This window comes from Oncorhynchus masou, chromosome 9, assembly GCF_036934945.1.
Source record: "Oncorhynchus masou masou isolate Uvic2021 chromosome 9, UVic_Omas_1.1, whole genome shotgun sequence".
Lineage (NCBI taxonomy): Eukaryota > Metazoa > Chordata > Actinopteri > Salmoniformes > Salmonidae > Oncorhynchus > Oncorhynchus masou.
The window spans coordinates 30556489-30575938 of record NC_088220.1 but is presented as its reverse complement, the minus strand read 5'-3'; the positions used below and the strand labels follow the sequence as shown (position 1 = coordinate 30575938).

Genomic DNA, 19450 nt, shown 5'->3' with positions numbered 1-19450 from the left:
CCACCAACACGCACCCTCCTTACAAGCTAGTCTAAATAGTGTCTATGGTATTTCTCCAAAGGGGCCTTTGAAGTTTGGTCATTTATTTATCTGTAGGTCACTGGGAGTAGAGTATGTCACTAGGGTTCCAGTCTGAGTCTAGGAGGGGGACTAGTGGGCATGGAGACAATAACATATGAAAGGAATGGAAACATTGTAGTTTGGTTTTCCGAATGATCATATGTTCAAATTTTGCAGATCTTACATAATGTACGGAGGTTGTGTAACAGTGTATGAAAATAATTTGGTTAAAAGGTTCAGCGGTATTTGAAAATAATTTGGTTACTCTGACAAAAGGTGAAAGAATGGAGGTGTGTTTTTAATGCTGTTCTTCTTCTGTCCCTGTGGGTATGTTTGAGTATGTGTGTGTTTGCATGGTGGAAAAAGGTTATGAGATATACCTCTGCAAAATAGCTGTCCCTATCGCAGGGATCCTCTCGAGGGTCATTAACCAGCCATAGTGTGTGTTTTGTGCCTGTATGAGTGTGTGTTTTGTGCCTGTATGAGTGTGTGCTTTGTGCCTGTATGAGTGTGTGTTTTGTGCCTGTATGAGTGTGTGTTTTGTGCCTGTATGAGTGTGTGTTTTGTGCCTGTATGAGTGTGTGTTTTGTGCCTGTATGAGTGTGTGTTTTGTGCCTGTATGAGTGTGTGTTTTGTGCCTGTATGAGTGGGTTTGTATTTTGTATTTGCAAGAGCTTTTCCACCAGCTTAGAGCCTCCAAATCTATTCCGAACAAATTAACACATTGTAAATGTTCTTTTTATCTGGGGATAAAAAAATGTTTTTTATTCCACTGCCACTCAGTGACTAAATAGTCAAATAGTGAGGCCATTGTAAAGGGAAGGCATTTCGACAGATTTGTTTGGGAGAGAGGATAGTGAGCGGTGGCGGCGCCATAATCTTTGTGAGTCTCCCAGGCTTTGACACTGCTGTAAAGACACCAGCACACGGCTCGGCCTTGATTCTATTGGTGTCGTTTCAGTTAGTAGAATATGGGCACTGGGTGCAGACACAGGACTGGCAGCATGGATTTGTGCTCGGGTGCGAAGAGTGGCGCCAATACTCTTCCAGAGAAGATCAGATCCATTATGCCTTTATTTCTTGTTCCACTGCCGCGCCTCGGGGGAACATTATTGGGTTTTAATTACAACTGTGCATTCATTTGATTGCAATTTCAAAGTAAATGGTAATTGATTGTGTTTTCTTTCTTGGCACTGCTACAGCAAGGCATTGAATATGCATTACCCTCTATAAAACTCACAGGGCTGTAGTATTGTGTTGTAGTGCTTGTATTGTTTTATGCCTGTGTGTGTGATGATATCACAGATGGGCTGGGGAAACCTCATGCCGCACGTCACACTCAGTGCTTGTGTCAGCGAGAGGAGTATGTGTGTACGGTATGTGTGGCAGGTAGCTTAGTGGTTAAGAGCGTTGGGCCAGTAACCGATAGGTCGCTGGTTCGAATCCCCGAGCCAACTCGGTGAAACGTCTTCCAATGTGCCCTTAAGTAAGGCACTTAAGCCTAATCGCTCTTGGTAAGAGCGTCTGCTAAATGACTCAAATGTAAAAGTCTGTATGTAAGCAGGGTTTATGGGGAAAGACCCTGCGGGTGCTGTATACATGTCTGTGGAGAGAGGGTTAACGTGAATCAGTGAGCATAAAGGACACCTCTTAAAGGAATGGGATATGTCCTTTAAAATAGATGGATGCATGAACAGAGAGAGTGATGGATATGATTAAAGGAGGCTGAGAGAGTGATGGATATGATTAAAGGAGGCTGAGAGAGTGCCTGACAAAATGATGAGGTTGAGAGATATATGGGGACAGAGGGGAAGATAGGAGAACAGTCAAGAAGAGCGAGGGGGTGAGCTACCCATTTATCTCCCTCTCTCACACACATAAACAAACACATTACAACAACCATCTCTTGCATGTGTGTTCCTCTATACATACTCCCTTACCTCCCTTGTTCACTCTCTGTCTAACACGTTTACACACACACACACACTCACTCGAGGCAGGGGATACCCTACATGGGAGGGGAGGTACAGTGAGGCAGGGGTGGGGATGGTGACAGAGAGGAGAGGAGAGGGGTGAGACCGTGGGGTTTCCCTATGTTGTAGTCACAATAAAACCAAATAAGATCTGGATCATAAAGCTCCCGCCAACATGACTCATTGACTGCAGTACACAACACGAGCCCCCCATAGCTACGGTGATAGGGGCGGTGAGAGGGGCACACAGTAAGGGTGTGTGTGTGTACTCTCTCTCACACCCCCTTTTAATCACAGCTTTGACATGTAGCTAAGATTGATTTCCAGCCATGGCAACATGACACACTCCAAAAAAATGACTCTTATCTTTAATCTCATTGGTCACATTTAGCCTCATTGATTTTCCATGTGATATGGGCTTTAATACTGTAGGTCGTTACAGAATGATATTGTTACTGTCAGCACAGTACACTATAATAATAGCTGCCTATACTAGAAGCATATCTCTCTGCTCTCAGCCCCTTGATATGTGTGAATGCTTCCAGCTGTGCAGCATTTCAACAGGGGGACTCATCAGCTCACTGCTGTCCCTCTCTGCATTGTCCTGTGCTCCAAGTAAAGCCATGTATACTAATGGGATAATTTTAAGTCCGTGTACCCAAACCACCAGTCATAGACAGCCAGGCTTGGGGAGGAGAGGAGGAGGAGGAGGAGGAGGAGGAGAGGAGGGCAGATCATTTCCATGCAGATAGCTTTTTCTCTCCTCTCTCGTTTTTTTCTTTCTATCTAAAATAATGTCCCCTCGCTCCAATTTGCCGAGATGTGTTTTGCTCCGTCTAGCTCTGGATGGTCGTGATTAAAATGGTGTTGGCCTTTTTTCACCGCACCGTGGGTTTTACTGAACACTAGCCATTACTATTGACTGAGAAAGAAACTGATGCAGCCACTGGAGTCATGTGGATCCAGCCTCCTCTGTCAAAGAGACTCTAATAGAATAGGACTCGGGTTTCCCTCCATCTTGGCTCCTCCTTGTGTCAGATTCTTCAGTCTTCCTTAGAATAGAACAGGGGTTTCTGGAAATCCCTTTCATCTTGGCTCTAAAAGTGTCTGTGTCTAACTGAATGTCTCTGTCCTCCATAGACCCAATCTAGTTCAATAAGGCGAGGCTGGCAATCGCTTCCATTTGGCTCTCAATGTGTCTGTGTCTATCTGCATGCGCCTGTCATCCATAGCCATTCACTCCACTCCAGGGTGACTGCAGCGAGCCAAATCCACATAAGCTCATTAATGGAGGTAGAACAGGACTCCTGGCTCAAAAGCTGAGCAGCCCATCGTTTTCCCACCAAGCTGTTAGAGCACGGCACAGGAATGAATACTGCCTCGCCTCTCCATGTTCGATACGCTGTTTGCTCGCCATGGTGATCACAGACAGAGGGAGATGTGGGAGGAAGGGCAGGAGAGCGGGAAGAGAGATTGGGGGAGTGAGTAATGGAGAATGGGGGGACTCGAGAGAAAGGGTTGAAGAGCAATGAGGGAGAGAGGAAAACATACAGAAAAATAGAGAACAAGAGCAGATGTGTTGCGCTAACTTACTACCTTTAAACTAACTGCTCTCTGCCTCCACAGGGCTAGACAAATGCCTGGGCTTGGCGGTCAGAGAGAGGCAGGTTGATGCATGGCCAAAGCACAGGGAAATAAAGCGCACAGCATTAGGAGAAAGATCACCATTAATGGCTCTTTAGGCTGTTGACACTTGTTTTCAGGGTGTTGTTGTCCCAGGTTTTAAATGTGTTGCATTTAAACATTCAACCCAGTTTAGTGTTTTGGGAAAATAACAGTCCATTTCAGTATCCTCTTCGTTTGCCGCCTCCCCTGCACTGTTTTTGTTGATTTCATTAATGCAATTATAATGAATTACCTTTCACCAGATAGAACTCAAACGAGTTTAATCCGATCCCTCTCTCCTAAAGCAGATTTGCATTTCAGTACGAGGGTTTAATTGGTTTTATCTGACCTTCAAACCAAAAGCATTAGCCATGGTCACGCGCTAACAGAACAGTTATATAAGTGGAAAACCCCATCTCTGAATCTTTTTAAACTGCGAAGAGCATTTTCTGGGAGAATGGTTGAGAACTGTACTCCTTACAGAGGGAAGGAGTCTCAGTTACCCTGCTTCTCAGAAGTCCGAACAGTCAGACTTCTTCATCTGTCATTTGGTTCAGACACAGACATAGAGAGACAGTACACCCTGGGGGCTAGCTTGGGCTCTGTCTGTCATCAACGGCAGAGCTGACTGCAGCAGACATGACCCCTCCCCTAACGGTCCTTCATTTCCTTGGCGTCTTGTTAGAGTAGACTGTTGATGACCAGGTTTTAACGACAACATATATTTAGCAGCCTGCATGCATATACATATACAACTAGGACACTTTAAAAAAAAGCACCAGCAAGGGGGTCATTTTGACGCCAAAGGGTCAAAAACATCACGATTTCCAAAACAACTTTTTTTATCCTTCTGAAATTTTAGCACTTTGTCAAGCAACTAGTTACCGACATACACTGAGTATGCCGAACCATAGGAACACCTTCCTAATATTGCGTTGCAAATGACTGTATAGCCACAAACCTAGATGACTGAGTTTGGATAAGGGGATTGTAAATGTAAATGACAATTGTTTTAGATTTATTTTACCTTATGATCGCTGGAGACAAATGTGAAACCGGTAATATGAAAGTAAACTGCAGCACATCACCTTTTCTACTGTGACATTTAGGAAATGCTGGCCTTATCAATCAAATGTATTTATTATGCCCTTTTTACATCGGCCGATATCACAAAGTGCTGTACAGAAACCCAGCCTAAAACCCCAAACAGCAAGCAATGCAGATGTAGAAGCACGGTGGCTAGGAAAAACTCCCTAGAAAGGCAGGAACCTAGGAAGAAACCTAGAGAGGAACCAGGCTCTGAAGGGAGGCCAGTCCTCTTCTGGCTGTGCCGGGTGGAGACTATAACTGTACATGGCCAAGATGTTCAAACGTTCATAGATGACCAGCAGGGTTAAATAATAATAATCACAGTGGTTGTAGAGGGTGTAACAGGTCAGCACCTCAGGAGTAAATGTCAGTTGGAGAGAGTCGAAAACAGCAGGTCCGGGACAATAACAGGTCAGGGTTCCTAAGCCGCAGGCAGAACAGTTGAAACTGGAGCAGCAGCACGACCAGGAGAACTGGGGACAGCAAGGAGTCATCAGGCCAGGTAGTCCTGAGGCAAGGTCCTAGAGCTCATGTCCTCCGAGAGAAGAGAGACAGAGAGAGAGAGAGAATTAGAGGGAGCATACTTAAATTCACACAGGACACCGGATAAGACAGGAGAAATGCTCCAGAGGGGTCAGGAGACACTGTGGCCCCGTCCGACCAGGCAGGATATAACCCCACCCACTTTGCCAAAGTCCAGCTCCCACACCACTAGATGGATATCTTCAACCACCAACCTACTACCCTGAGACCAGGCCGAGTATAGCCCACCAAGATCTCACCCACGACACAAACACGAGGGGGGTGAAACCTGCATGGGGTGTAATTTGTCTGTAGACATGCGCAAATCCCAGTATAGCGCCAAATCTACCGAGTTGATTTATGATTTCTAGAAAGTTGAAATGATATGCCCAGCCTTCACTGTATAGCCACCGTTAGTAATACCTGCATGCATTCAGAACTGTCACTTTAGCGTTAGTTTCCTTACATTTTGCGTCATTCCATTACATCGTTAGTTTAACTTCCTTACCTCAGTCACATTCGTGTGGTTGTTCTGGAGGATCGCCAGCAATAGTGCATCATATTAGGCCAACATATTACAAGTTGTGCAGTCATTTGTGGCATGTAGCCTTTTTGTATCATTATGGAACACAGGCCATATGTACAGCCACAGTTTAAACCTGGAGCCTGGTTCACAACGACTGTATTAGGACAGATTTATAGGAATACTGTTCAACCCCTATTGTAAACTACTCTCACCTTCCAATTTTTCAAGATTTTGTAATTATTATTCATGAGTACTTTGATAACCCTAAATAGTATTTTTAAATCTACCAAATTGGTGCAAAGCTTTTTTTACGAATATGCGTGTATTAACAAGGCTTTCTTTAATTGATCCCTAGTATTCTGAACCTGTCACGCCCTGGTCTATATTTATTATGTTTATCTTCATTTATTGGGTCAGGCCAGGGTGTGACATGGGTTTATTTGTGGTGTGTTTCGTCTTGGGGTTGTGTGGGGTGTATAGCATAGTCTATGGCTGCCTGAGGCGGTTCTCAATCAGAGTCAGGTGATTATCGTTGTCTCTGATTGGGAACCATATTTAGATAGCCATATTCTTTGAGTGTTTTCGTGGGTGATTGTTCCTGTCTCTGTTTCTTCACCAGATAGGACTGTTTAGGTTTTCACGATCCGTTTGGTGTTTTTTGTATTGTTCGTGTTTTTTCGTTCTTCATTAAACATGTCTCAAAAATACCACGCTGCATTTTGGTCCGCTCCTCCTTCAACAGAAGAAAGCCATTACAGAACCGTTCTTTTATTGTCTGTCAAGAAAATTCCCATTCAAATGAAAAGGTACACCAACTCTAAAGGGATGGCTTTAGATACCTTTACTGAAACCCTACGAGAAAATCTGTCAGCCAGCAAGTGGGAGGGTTTTCAGTGGGTTTTCATTTATTCATGCGCAAGGGAACCGCGCTTGCAAAGCCCGTTACACACCTGCAGGCAAGTCTTAACAGTAGTGGTGCATGGGTAAAATCACTGGAGAAGCCAAGCCAGGGGGAAAAGACATATTACAACCTATGTGTTGTGATAATTATGTTGTTTGCTCTATAACCTGTTAGTTCATATGCCTTGTGACTGTGATATATAGGCCTGAAGGCCGAGTCAATAAGAAGACACAGTGGCAGAATAAATTCAACCACACCTTTGTTTCATCACAAAACCGGAGAGCAACTTCTGTCCGAAGTCCACAAAGCATATAGCATGTAACAAACAGTTACATGACCTACAGCATGGTCAACCAAGTTAATGTTTCCCACATTTTCAGACTACTAAACAACTATTGAACCACGGAGAGTTGGACTACTAAACAACTATTGAACCACGGAGAGTTACCACAAGTCTCAAAGAAAACAGGAGCTGCCTCCACTATTCCGGCACCATTTCAACATCATCCAAATTTGGCCTCCCTTGATAAAAAAAGTACAAAATAATAGCCAATCAGCGTTGAACTAAATTGCATGAGCTCAACTGTGAATGATCCTGGCGCACCAAAAAAAAGTGTCAAGGGATGCCCTCCAATCACATAGGGCTATTATTTTATACTTGTTTTTATCAAGGGAGGCCAAATGCTTGTTGGCTTCCGTTGCATTCAATGCTATGGGCGGCAACAATGTCATACAAAGGGGTGTTGTTTAACTCAGATGCTTTCTCTGGTGAGATACAGTCAGCCAATTGCGAGTTGAAGGAAAACTATGAAACACAGAGACGAAATAAACATTTTATATGTATTATTTTGTCAATTTGGGGGGGGGAGCCTGGCTGAATACCAACTACTGAGAAGTAGGAAAGCGTACATTTCCTAAGTATGAATAGGGCCCTTCCAGTGTTCTCCTTCGGTGTCATGGTAGCTTAGCGGTGTGCCAGGGTTGAGCTGACAGGAAGTCTCCATGGAGGTGCCATGTCACCAGCGCTGTCTGACAACAGCAGTGTTCTTGTCACCACGGTCTGGGCCAGGACTGGCTCTGGGAGTGACAGGGACAAGGGAGGATGAGAGATGAGATGAGAATATTTATCTACACTGAAGGTGTTCTCACACTTGGTCCATTTCAGACAATTTGTGAACTCCGTGTGGTTCCCTTAATTTTTTGGGTGGAGTGTGAACACTCCAAAGAGCCCTGGAAGCGAACTGAGACCATTTGAAGAGGTAGTCTCAAAAGGGCAATGTGAACACAAAGCGCTCCACGTTCGCTTGTCATTATTCCCACACCACACAGTAGACTACTGCAACACCATTTCCCCTGCCATAACCCCTCATATAACCCCCCCCCTTAATGACTTAGATGCACTATTGTAAAGTGGCTGTTCCACTGGAAGATGATGTCGCTGGATAAGAGGTAAATGACTTAAATGTAAATGTAATGTAAATGGTGAGAGAAGATGATGTGCAGGTTTGTGGGAAAAGAACGTGTGCTGTTTATGGATATTGAGTAGAGATTGTCAAGGATGCACAGAAATGCAAATATACAGTTTTGTACTGACACGATGTTCAGATTATTTGTTTGCAATATGTTGATCTATGAGCTAAGATGGCTTCATATGCCGTTTATTGATTGTGGGGTTTGAATGGTGTGAGAAGACAACATATTTGGTGAGAATCACAACATATGGTACAAAATCAAGGTCATTGCTATCCGGGACAGGATCCTTGTAATGTCCCAACTCTGACATTACACATTGAAGTTGACATTTAAAATGGTAAAGGTAAGGGTTAAGTTTAGGTTAGGGTAAGGGTTAAGGTTAGGAGTCAGGGTAGGGACGTCCCAAGAATTTCAGATAACACTAACCACAAAATCAATTCTAGCACAACGCTACATCAATGCTGAATGCTGGAAAAAGATCTTTCTAGCGTTGTGCTAGCATTGTGCTAGCATTGATTTTGCAATGTGAACGCAAAGAGGACTCCGACCACAAAATAGGTGAAGTGAACTGGCAAAAGAGTTGAGTCCTCATTCAAAGTTAGGTGAATACAAAGAGAACGGAGTTGTTCTTTAACTGTAGGTGGACTATACATGTGTACAGACTCCAGCCCAGAGTGGGAGTGAATGTATGACTACACAAACACGCAAATGTGCATTTCAGCTAGTGTTGCACACCTCTTGTTTCTTTGAGGAATAGTGATGTTGAATGGGAACTCTCCAGAGAGTAGTATTGTGTTGGGAAAAGCCCTTTATTGATGACTGGGTGACTGATAGTCAGTGGTGGAAAATACTGTAAAGTACCACTTAAGTCATTTTTGTCTGAGCATCTGTACTTTACTATGTATATTTGACAATGCACTTGAAAAAAATGTACTTTTTTTACCTGCTAAGCATTCAAAATCTAACAAGCGTCGTTTTCCCTGACACCCAAAACTACTCGTTACATTTTGAATGCTTAGCAGGACAGGACAATGGTCTAATTCACACCTTTATCAAGAGTACATCCCTGGTCATCCCTATTGCCTCTGATCTGGCAGACTCACTAAACACAAATGCTTCGTTTGTAACTGATATCTGACTATTGAAGTGTTCCCCTGGCTATCCGTAAATAAATTAAACAAGAAAATTGTGCCATCTGGGTTGTTTAATATACTGGTTATATCTGGGTTGCTTGAAGACCACTCAAGTAGTATTTTACTGGGTGACTTTCACTTGAGTCACTTTCTTTTAAGGTTTCTTTAATTTTACTCCACTGGTGATAGTTGGTCATGATCACAACATATATGTGGTCCAGGACCCATCATCCATCTTATGACCGACATCCACTGTGGTACAACTGAGCAATACTAGCTTGTCCCAGTCTGAGAAACATGTCAATTCTCTCCTCTCTAAAGCGTTTGCCAAATTGCTATAGGACTGCCATTATAGTTCAACCCAGTGTAGTAAAATCTTTTTTCCACATTTTCCTTTCTCCCTGGTGATTACTTGATTGATCAATGTCATTGATTTACCAGAGTCCACATGCCTGTTGTGCGAGGCGGGAGATAAATTAGAGGCTCTATTCAATCTGTGAAGATTAGATTCCGCGATAGAACAGCGAAGGTTATTTCCCATTGAGCCGACATACGCAGCATTCACCGTGAACGCGGTCTCCGCTAAAAACGGGAACATGGCCTTTAAATTTCAATCACGCTGCAAAGCTGAACTTCAGTGATGCAGATTAAGTAGAGCCTTAAGGGAAGCCGATCCTACAACACCCAAGATTTGCCGAACATAGAGGTTACTTTTTCTTGTATCTTTTTTTCGTGACTTCTAATTGGTAGTTAGTCTTGTCCCATGGCGGCAACTCCTCTACGGACTTGGGAGAGGCGAAGGTCGAGAGCCACGCGTCCTCTGAAACACGTAATGACACCTGAAACACTGCCTTAGACCGCTGTTCCACTCAGGAGGCAAAACATACAGGTTCTTAAAGTGACAAAATAAAGTCAACCGGTTGCAAGTCATTTTCTCCTTCACCATTAATCAAAACCTCAAGACTTCGGTATTAAGCCGAGCCAAGGAGCACACAGGAGAGACCATCATTAACTATACTAACAAAAACAGGTTCTGGTGCAGGGTCAAGGGAAGCACTACCTAAACATTAATTCAACTTCAAATGAAGAAAAATCTAATGTTTTCTCTCAACTTAGTCAGCCAGTTAACAACCAGCCTCATGGAAACGTCTCTCTTACCTGCACCTTCCTCCTCAAACAACAAAGAGATCTTATTTAAAGAAACAGTCAGCCAATGAAATGACAGGATCAATCAATCAATTAGGCAGAAGCGTGCATGATAAGCAATGCCGGCTCAAGATTAACTTCCAACCAAGTCTCAGATTTGAATACCCCAGGTTTAGTGTATTGGCGGTTCTGCCACTGTAGACTGAATGCATAGATGGTTCCCAGGCAGAAAGCATTTGCAAGATAATTAGGAGACGACAGAGAAAGCAGGAAGAACGGTGCTTTAGTACGGTAGTATAGCAACGGTTGTCTCAACAGATAATTCCATCTCCCTATATTATAGATAACTACAATAGAGACGAGTTTGCAAAATGGAGTGCAATACACACAGGCACGTGTGCTTGTGAGGACGCACAAACACACATGCATATATATATATATATATATACACACACACACACACACACACACACACACACAGACCATCTGAACTTGTTGATTCCCGCTGCTCGGAGAGGGCAATAGTTTGGTGAAGGATTGACTAATACACAGTAATCATGTATTCTATTACACAGCCTCTGCAGAGGGAACGTCCTCCAACAAATGTAATTATTAATTGTCCCATATATTATTAAAACTGCAGAGTAAAATTATAATTAACGTTTAATCTTATGTTTAATTAATGGTAATTTGTATATATGGCATAAAGCTATTAATTATTTGCAATGATGAACATAGAAGCTTTTGAAAATACTGTGGTAATTTGGGAAGCATTGAGAGCTGTATGTCTTGAATCAGATGCTGTATACGGATAATTCAACCCTTGAGTGTTTGTACTCTCTGAGCAAGGGTGTGTGTTTGAGTCTTGCCTTCACCTCCTGTTCTTAAGTAATGATGCTTCATATCTCAGTGCCTCTCATTTACTAAAAATCAAGATAGGAGAAGGACTCTTAAAACCTCCTTCATCAGTGTCCCGCCCCTCTCCAAGGCTCATCATGTCTTCTCTCTCTCCCTCCCTCTCTCTCTCTCCTCAGGAACACTTCACCCCGGAGTGTAAGTTCAAAGAGTCGGTGTTTGAGAACTACTACGTGACCTACTCCTCCATGATCTACAGACAGCAGCAGTCTGGAAGGGGCTGGTACCTTGGTCTGAATAAAGAGGGGGAGATAATGAAGGGAAACCATGTGAAGAAGAACAAGCCAGCAGGCCACTTCCTTCCCAAGCCTTTGAAAGGTGAGTCTGTCCATCTTTTTAACTATACGTTGCCTATACGGTGCTTGGCTCTATTTTGAAGACAATGGAGAAAAATAGGGAAAGGTTTCTTATGAAACGTTACTTAAAAAAATAAGTTTCTTGATTATTCTCCCAAGGCCATGACATTGCAAATGGACGTTTATTGGTGATTCCCTATAGCCTGGAGCACTGAGCTTTGGCAGCGGTTATTTGTATGAATGGGAGACTTTCCCCCCCCCAAAAACACAAGGCTTCTCTTTGATTAAATGTCCCTGTTCTCCCTCTCTTCCCCTCCCTCAATGCGGGTAGTATCTCCCTACTGCCTAGAGAAAGGCTGCTCTCAGCTACCCTGCCGCTGGGTGATCTGCTCGGAGGCAATGGTGGTGCTGTTGAGCGCTTCCCGAAAGCCATTCGTACTTCACTGGAGCCAGACAGTGGAAAGGGCATTGGCAATGTCCATGGCAAAAAGCTGCAGGAATGATACAGTTCTGCTTGTTTTGAACAGTGACAGCTAGGCTTTTTAACGCTAATGTCTTGGCCAACCAGGCCAGGTGCCTCATGGGAGGAGAGGGAAAGATGGGGTATGATTGGGTGCTGGATAGATGGATCTGTTCATGTTAAAAAGGCCAAACCTCTTTCATCTAGATCAACACACAGGCTTACCTGAACGAAAAACGGAGCGCGAGAAAGCATCAGTACTCCACTTCCACAAGATGAAAGGATGAGCTTTCAGATGAAAATTCCTCCTCAAAGTAAAAGAACCACTAGCGAACCAAATTACTCAACCGACGAGAAATGAGCACCGAGCGGCTAGCAATTTCTGTAAAGAAATCTGATCAGACGATCAGTCATTCGGTCATTTGGATCTGTCAGTTCCAAGCTCCTTTTATGGTTACAATTTACAGACTAAAGAGACAGTGTCACAAATACATTGTTATCCCGTTTATGTACGTTCTGAAAATCATGGTTAAAAAAGTAAAATAAGTAGTAGTGCCTAAATGAGGGCAGGAGGGCATTGGAGAGTGATGCACTGGGCATTGAATCCCTTTCAACCCCTTATTCACAAGGGCAGAAAGGCACAGCAAACAGGCAGCTGTAATGACGATGATGCTTTCTCTCCCAGGTTGGCTGGTCTGCTCTCATCCACCGACCAATCGACCAGTAGCTCATTAAAAATCCACATCTCTGCTCCCTGAGTTCACTGTGTTACATTTAACAGCCCGACCAGTGTGCCGAGAGAGAGATGGGTATAAAGAGAGAGAGAGAGAGAAGAGAGAGAGAGAGAGAGGTATGACGAGTGAGGGAAAGAGGTATGAAGGGTGAGAGAGCAAGAGAGAGAGGTATGAAGAGTGAGAGAGAGGTATAAAGGGTGAGAGAGAGAGGTATGAAGAGTGAGAGAGAGAGGTATGAAGGGTGAGAGAGAGAGAGAGGTATGAAGGGTGAGAGAGAGAGAGAGAGAGGTATGAAGGGTGAGAGAGAGAGAGGTATGAAGGGTGAGAGAGAGAGAGGTATGAAGGGTGAGAGAGAGAGAGGTATGAAGGGTGAGAGAGAGAGGTATGAAGGGTGAGAGAGAGAGGTATGAAGGGTGAGAGAGAGAGAGGTATGAAGGGTGAGAGAGAGAGAGGTATGAAGGGTGAGAGAGAGAGGTATGAAGGGTGAGAGAGAGAGAGAGAGAGAGAGGTATGAAGGGTGAGAGAGAGAGAGAGAGAGGGGTATGAAGGGTGAGAGAGAGAGAGAGAGAGAGAGGTATGAAGGGTGAGAGAGAGAGAGAGAGGTATGAAGGGTGAGAGAGAGAGAGAGGTATGAAGTGTGAGAGAGAGAGAGAGAGAGAGAGGTATGAAGGGGGAGGGAGAATGACAATGAATAGGAGTTGTTGTGCATGGTTGTTTTAAAAGATTGTTTTATGTCAAGAAACCGCAAATGGCTAAATAATGTAATCATAAGAAAGGAAATAGGGGAGCTCGCTTTCATCCCCAGAAAATGTTAAACATACTATACATTGCTTTCATTCCGAAACTACAAATCAGGCCAAAAAGAACCCAAATGCCAGATCTAGTTCTTCAATAGGGGATGCTGAGAGAGAATAAAGAGAGAGAGAGAATAGAGTGAGAGAGAATAAAGTGAGAGAGAGAATAAAGAGAGACAGGATAGAGAGAGAAAATAAAGAGAGAGAGAGAAGAGAGAGAGAATAAAGAGTGAGAGAGAATAAAATGAGAAAGAGAATAAAGAGAGACAGGAAAGAGAGAGAGAGAATAGAGTGCGAGAGAATAAAGAGAGAGAGAGAGAGAGAATAAAGAGAGGGAGAGAGAATAAAGAGGGGGAGAGAGAATAAAGAGGGGGAGAGAGAAAGAAAAAAGCGTTTGTTCCAGCAGCCCATAAAGATCCAGAGGCAGCAGCAATACCAGCCGACCAATTAAGGAGCCGTCTCTGCATTTCAACCATCTCCACCAGCCGCTCCTCGCTCCCCCTCTCCTCTTCGCTCTGGTTCCAGTCCACGAATCTCAGCCCACGGCCTTTAATTTTACCCATCTCTGTGTGTGTGTGTGTGTGTGTGTGTGTGTGTGTGTGTGTGTGTGTGTGTGTGTGTGTGTGTGTGTGTGTGTGTGTGTGTGTGTGTGTGTGTGTGTGTGTGTGTGTGTGTGTGTGTGTGTGTGTGTGTGTGTGTGTTAAGGTGCTAGGTCAAAGAGGGAGAGATACAGTAGAGAGAGCGATGGAGGGATAATTGGAGGAAAGTAAAAGCGTATATGAACTAAGGAAGGATGACCTAGAGGTCAGGGTCCATCTCACCGCTGGGCCGGTCATCCTTCCTGATTATAGTTCCTTAATGCCGTGGATAATAAGCCCAGCATCGATTTCACACAGCTTCCCACTTAAGTCCACTATTGATTGACTTGTTGCTTTGTGTGTGGCCTGCTGTTAAAACCAAAAAAAGCAAGGCAATGTCAAGCCCCACGAGGGCCGTGCATTAAAACACTGGCTGTTTTCGGAGTGTCTCCTAAAGACCAAAGAGATCAGAACCTCTAAGGTGACTGGTGTTTCTTCTGAGATGCAGACAACACTGCTTTAACTTTTACAAGCTCCTGAATAACTCATGTCTACAAGTACTTTCTGCCGTCTAAAAATAACTTGTCCTAATATGTCTTTGGTGCTTATGGCAGGGATGTACATTCTGTTATGAGCGTCAGTGACAGGATCACAGGGAGTTGAGCAGTAGAAGAGAATAGAATACAACTTGGTCCGACCAAAGAGGAGAACGTGAATCTCCAGATGGACAATACAATTATATTCCAGTGTATTCTTTTGTATTCTATTCTACTGCTCACCTCCATCTATACTAGCAGCCATGTGTCTTACCATTCTCCTGTCTGTCTGTCCCACAGTGGCCATGTACAGGGAACCCTCCCTCCATGACCTGACAGAGTTCTCGCGCTCCGGCAGCGGCACCCCCACCAAGTCCCGGAGCGCCTCGGCCGTGCTCAACGGAGGCAAGACGGTGAGCCAGAACGAATCCACGTAGCCGGGTGGTGGCGTGGCAGGCCGGGGCGGACGTTAAGAAGAAGACACCTTACCTCCAGAAGAGCGTGACTTCCAAGCAGACTTCTCTCTCCAAAACCATTGGTGGTTCAGGACAACTTTACGACTACTAAACACCACCATCAATCAATAACCACACTCAATTAGGTTCCATTCAAACTGTCTTTCTTTATCTTTCAACAGCCAACCAAATTACACCATGGACTTTGTTTGCAAAACGCTAGGCTATTTTGAAACGCCATTTGAGAACAACATTTTCTGTTGGCGACTCTCTGGTGGTAATGACTGTGTACCAGTTAGCTAATCTTTTAACGTTTCTTACTTCCTGCAGATAACGACTTGTTTTACTTATAGTTCCTGATCATATAGACACCTACCCGGCCATATCCTACCCGGCAGGCAGGTAGGTAGAGAGGCAGGCAGGCGGTCAGGGCAACCGGTGAGGGGCTGCAGTGGGTAGAGAAGTGCCCTGTTTCTGTGTGTCATCCATGATGCTTCTGTGAATACGAAGCCGTTCCCCATGAGGGAGTGCAGCCCTAGCGAAGCTGCAACCGCAGCCAGATATAACAGTAGCTCTCCTGCACACGCTCAGAAGAGATTTGAGCTCTCTAGCATAAAACAAAAATAAAGGGAAAAGCGTGTGGCACTCTGAGCGACGACACCCGAGCTGCAACTTTGCTTGCTAATTTTCCAAATTAGCGGAGAGCTTTTTTATTTTTGATTGTTTTCTCCCTCTTGTTCTCTCGCCCTCCTCAGTATTTGTGTTTTTGTAGCCGTCTCCACAGTTAAAGGGGTTCCAGCACACCAAAGACAGAGCTGAAAGACTGTCCCTTTAAGCAGTCAAGCCAAGCCAGTATACAGGCGCAGCTGGAGGTGTTGAGTTATTTTTAAAATTGTACATTTTTGATGAGAGAAAGAAAGAAAAGTGAACAAAGAGAATGAGGAAGAAAAGAAGTAGGGAGGCTTGTCAATGTTCTAGAAAGTGTTTTTGCTGAAGGGAAAGAGACTATTTATTGTTGGTGAGCTCTAGGGTTGAGTTGAGGTATGAATCGACTGTATAATGTCCTTTTGTTTCTGTTGTGTTACATTGTATTCTGTCTTCGGTCCCCATGTTCTGTTCTCCAGTCCAGTGCTTGTGTCATGCCTTGCCCCCTCCCCTTTTGTTGGCTCTTATTGGCTGATTCAGTTCACCATATAAGGATATGGTGATGGCCCCCACCCAGGACGTGTTTCGTGTTTGAGTAACTTATCGTAGTGACAATTTTCTAAATAAATTTAAAAAATACTGTGGAATTTTAGGTGGCTTAAACATTTTATAGGATATGTCATGTTTGTAAAAGTAAAAAAAACGTCCCTTTCTTGCACAAAAACACGGTTGTGTTCAAAGACGACCCTTTTTGTGGGCTAATTACTCTAAGTTTCCCTTCGGCTACATACCTTGTTCATATGGAACATGCTACTGGGAAGCGTGTTTTTTTTTCTCTTTCGTTTCCTTCGTTTTTTTAGGTGAACCTCTGTTGCATGGGAGACAGTGGGGAACTCTGGACAACAGAGCTATAGTGCATGATGTAGGCTATGTGTATTAACCCCGTATTGGATCATGTGTTCCCGAACTACCAGGAAACAACTGAAAAACAACCAGTTCAGCCTGCTACCTTCCAAGTTGTTTATTATTTGTTGTCTGCACAAAATGCACTGAATAAAATGTTTATATTAAGATATACTTTTAAAACGTGTCTTCCCCTTTCTTTTCGCACTGATGTACTCCACACACATCTCTCTATTCTGTTCACAGCAGATCCAATGCATCATTTCCAATAAACATTTTTGTAAAGTTGAAGTGCATCCCACATTGTACAAAGTATCATACCAGTACATTGAATGTGATACTATACCAGTGAATAGGAAGATGAAAAATCAGCACAGTTCAATGTAGATCAATGATGCAGACAGGCGTTGTAATGTTGTATGGCTGATATGTAGCTAGGCAGGGCTGGAGTACGGTAACCTAACCCCGCTGGCCCTGAGGAGTTAATGATCTGAGCAGAAGAAAGCCAGGCCATGTCCTCCTCCTATCCTCTTATCCTATTGGCCTCTGGACACAGATGAATCACCCGGAGCCACACACACACACAACCAGGATTGGGCTTTAATTGCCTGCAGAGTCAAGGCTCCAGTACAGGCTTATATAGCACTCGCCTCACCAGCCTACAGCCAGGGCCCATTCTATGTAATGAATCAATATCTCCAATGGACATATGGAGCTGAGGATATTTCCTGGAATAGCCCATGTGATAGAGACACTGACCCAAGGTCAGTTTACAATTTTAGACCCCAATGGGTAAAGGTACACTATGCAGAAATCCATCCGCCATTTCCTGGTTGCTAAAATTATATTTGTTTGCCTAATTTCAGTTTGTGACAAAACAAGCAGGTATAGTGTATAGCTGTGGGGTTAAATGCTGGGTTTTTTTCTTCACAAAAGTAGTGCACTGGGTCTTTATTAGTCCTGTATTAGCTGACTGATATAGCAGTCTGTAGTGCGGCTGTTTGAAGCTTGTGTACAAAACGGAAACTAAAAGAAGCAAAAACTAAACTTAAGAATGGGAAGCAGAGAAATAGCGCACATAGAACAGATTTAACGCGTCTTAGACTTGCTTTCAATGAGAATGTCAGATCTAGAAGAGATAAATCCATTTTCTATGTGAATTTGGTCAGGTTGCCCAAAAGGTTAAATATTGCGCCTTCAAGGTTAGGATATGAGAGGCAATGTCTACTCAGAACTCGTAGCACAAGACAGCAGAATCCTGAGCCATCAGTATGTTTTCTGCTCTAAACGAGGAGCCTTACACGCAGGGCACACAGAAGCCTTGATGTGATTAGCCCCGGCAGAGGGTCCACTCCCATTGGATGGGGAAATGTCTGGCCTGCCTGGCTGCCATGCAGCGCTAATGCTAATTGGGAGGCTAAAGCTTACCGTGTGCTTCCCAGCTGAAACAGTTTTTATGACGAAATGTTATGACGTTTTTGTTCGGTTTGGTCTTCGGCGGGTTTACCGTCGTCAGTGATTGGTCAACAGTACTACTCCTAGTGTTTGTTTTCATTCAAGGAGAGATGACTCGTTTTCATGCACATTTGTCCACTTGAGAAATCGAGACGTTGGGACTATACGCTTTAATCTGCTCAAAGCATACTTCTGAGACATTTAGAATCAAGGTTTTCTCATCCCAGATCTCAAAACTGTTTTGTAGTGATTGTTTTGTAGTGATTGTAGTGATTTTTAGGGGGGTGCCATCGCAGATAGAACCTTATGGTTCTGAAATGTCAATCTGCGTTCAGCCATGAGATTCTATCTGGCACAGAATGTTACAATTATTTCAATAGATAAGTACAGACATGTAATTATTAAACAGAGGGAATACCCTTCCTTCTTTCTAATCACATCCTCAAATATATTCATTCATGTTCATCACACATTTGTTCAAGCGATAGTTCCATAAAATGGCAAATACACTATTATCCTATGGATAACTAGCAACATTGCTAATGCTTAGCACTAGATGAGCAAACTGATATATTTTTTTCTGGTCTCTGACAAACAAAGTCAGTAAACTACTTGTTATTAATCGATAAAATGTGGTAAGTTTTAATTTTTGTAAAATACCCTTTTCATGGAGGGTTTGGTATTTAGAACAAGACAAAAACAGCAATGCCAAAGGGCATTTAAAGACAATTTATCCATTTGTCAACTTCATATTCATCATTTCCAGCGCCATCCCAAAATCAACATATGTGAAAATGGCATGTTTCTATGTTTTGTACTAAAAAAAGATAGAGGGAGTTTCCAATGGCATCATCAGTGTGCATCACTGTGATTTTAACCAATTATGAGAGGGCATTGCCTACTAATTATTTTTTAGTTCAAAACATATGCTAGAGATGATGAATATGAAGTTGAAAAATGTATAAATGTCTCTTTAAACAAGTTTCCTGTATTCGTGTGTTTCTACCATATAGAGCTTAAGTTATGGCCATTCTTCTGAAAAAGTGGTAAAATAAACAAATAAATCAAAGTAATTTAAGGATTTGGGACAATAAGGTTCTATCTGCAAGATGTATCATTTTGAGATGAGTATTTCTCAAGTCTCAGATCTCAGTACTGTTTTGTGATGTCTTCCTCTTTCATGGCTCAATC

At 43.3% G+C, this 19450-nt stretch overlaps 1 protein-coding gene across 5 annotated transcripts in view; it reads left to right on the top strand.

The window, feature by feature from the left end:
• The window catches only part of LOC135545831 (fibroblast growth factor 13-like), a 191415-nt gene extending 174437 nt beyond the window's left edge, over nt 1-16978 (top strand). For all 5 annotated transcript variants that reach the window (XM_064973753.1, XM_064973755.1, XM_064973752.1 and 2 more), the window contains 2 exons: nt 11523-11721; nt 15102-16978. In XM_064973753.1, the coding sequence (XP_064829825.1) occupies nt 11523-11721; nt 15102-15238 (336 nt within the window). In that variant the 3' untranslated portion in view covers nt 15239-16978. The remainder of the gene's footprint in view (nt 1-11522; nt 11722-15101) is intronic.
• Nucleotides 16979-19450: the final 2472 nt, after the last annotated feature.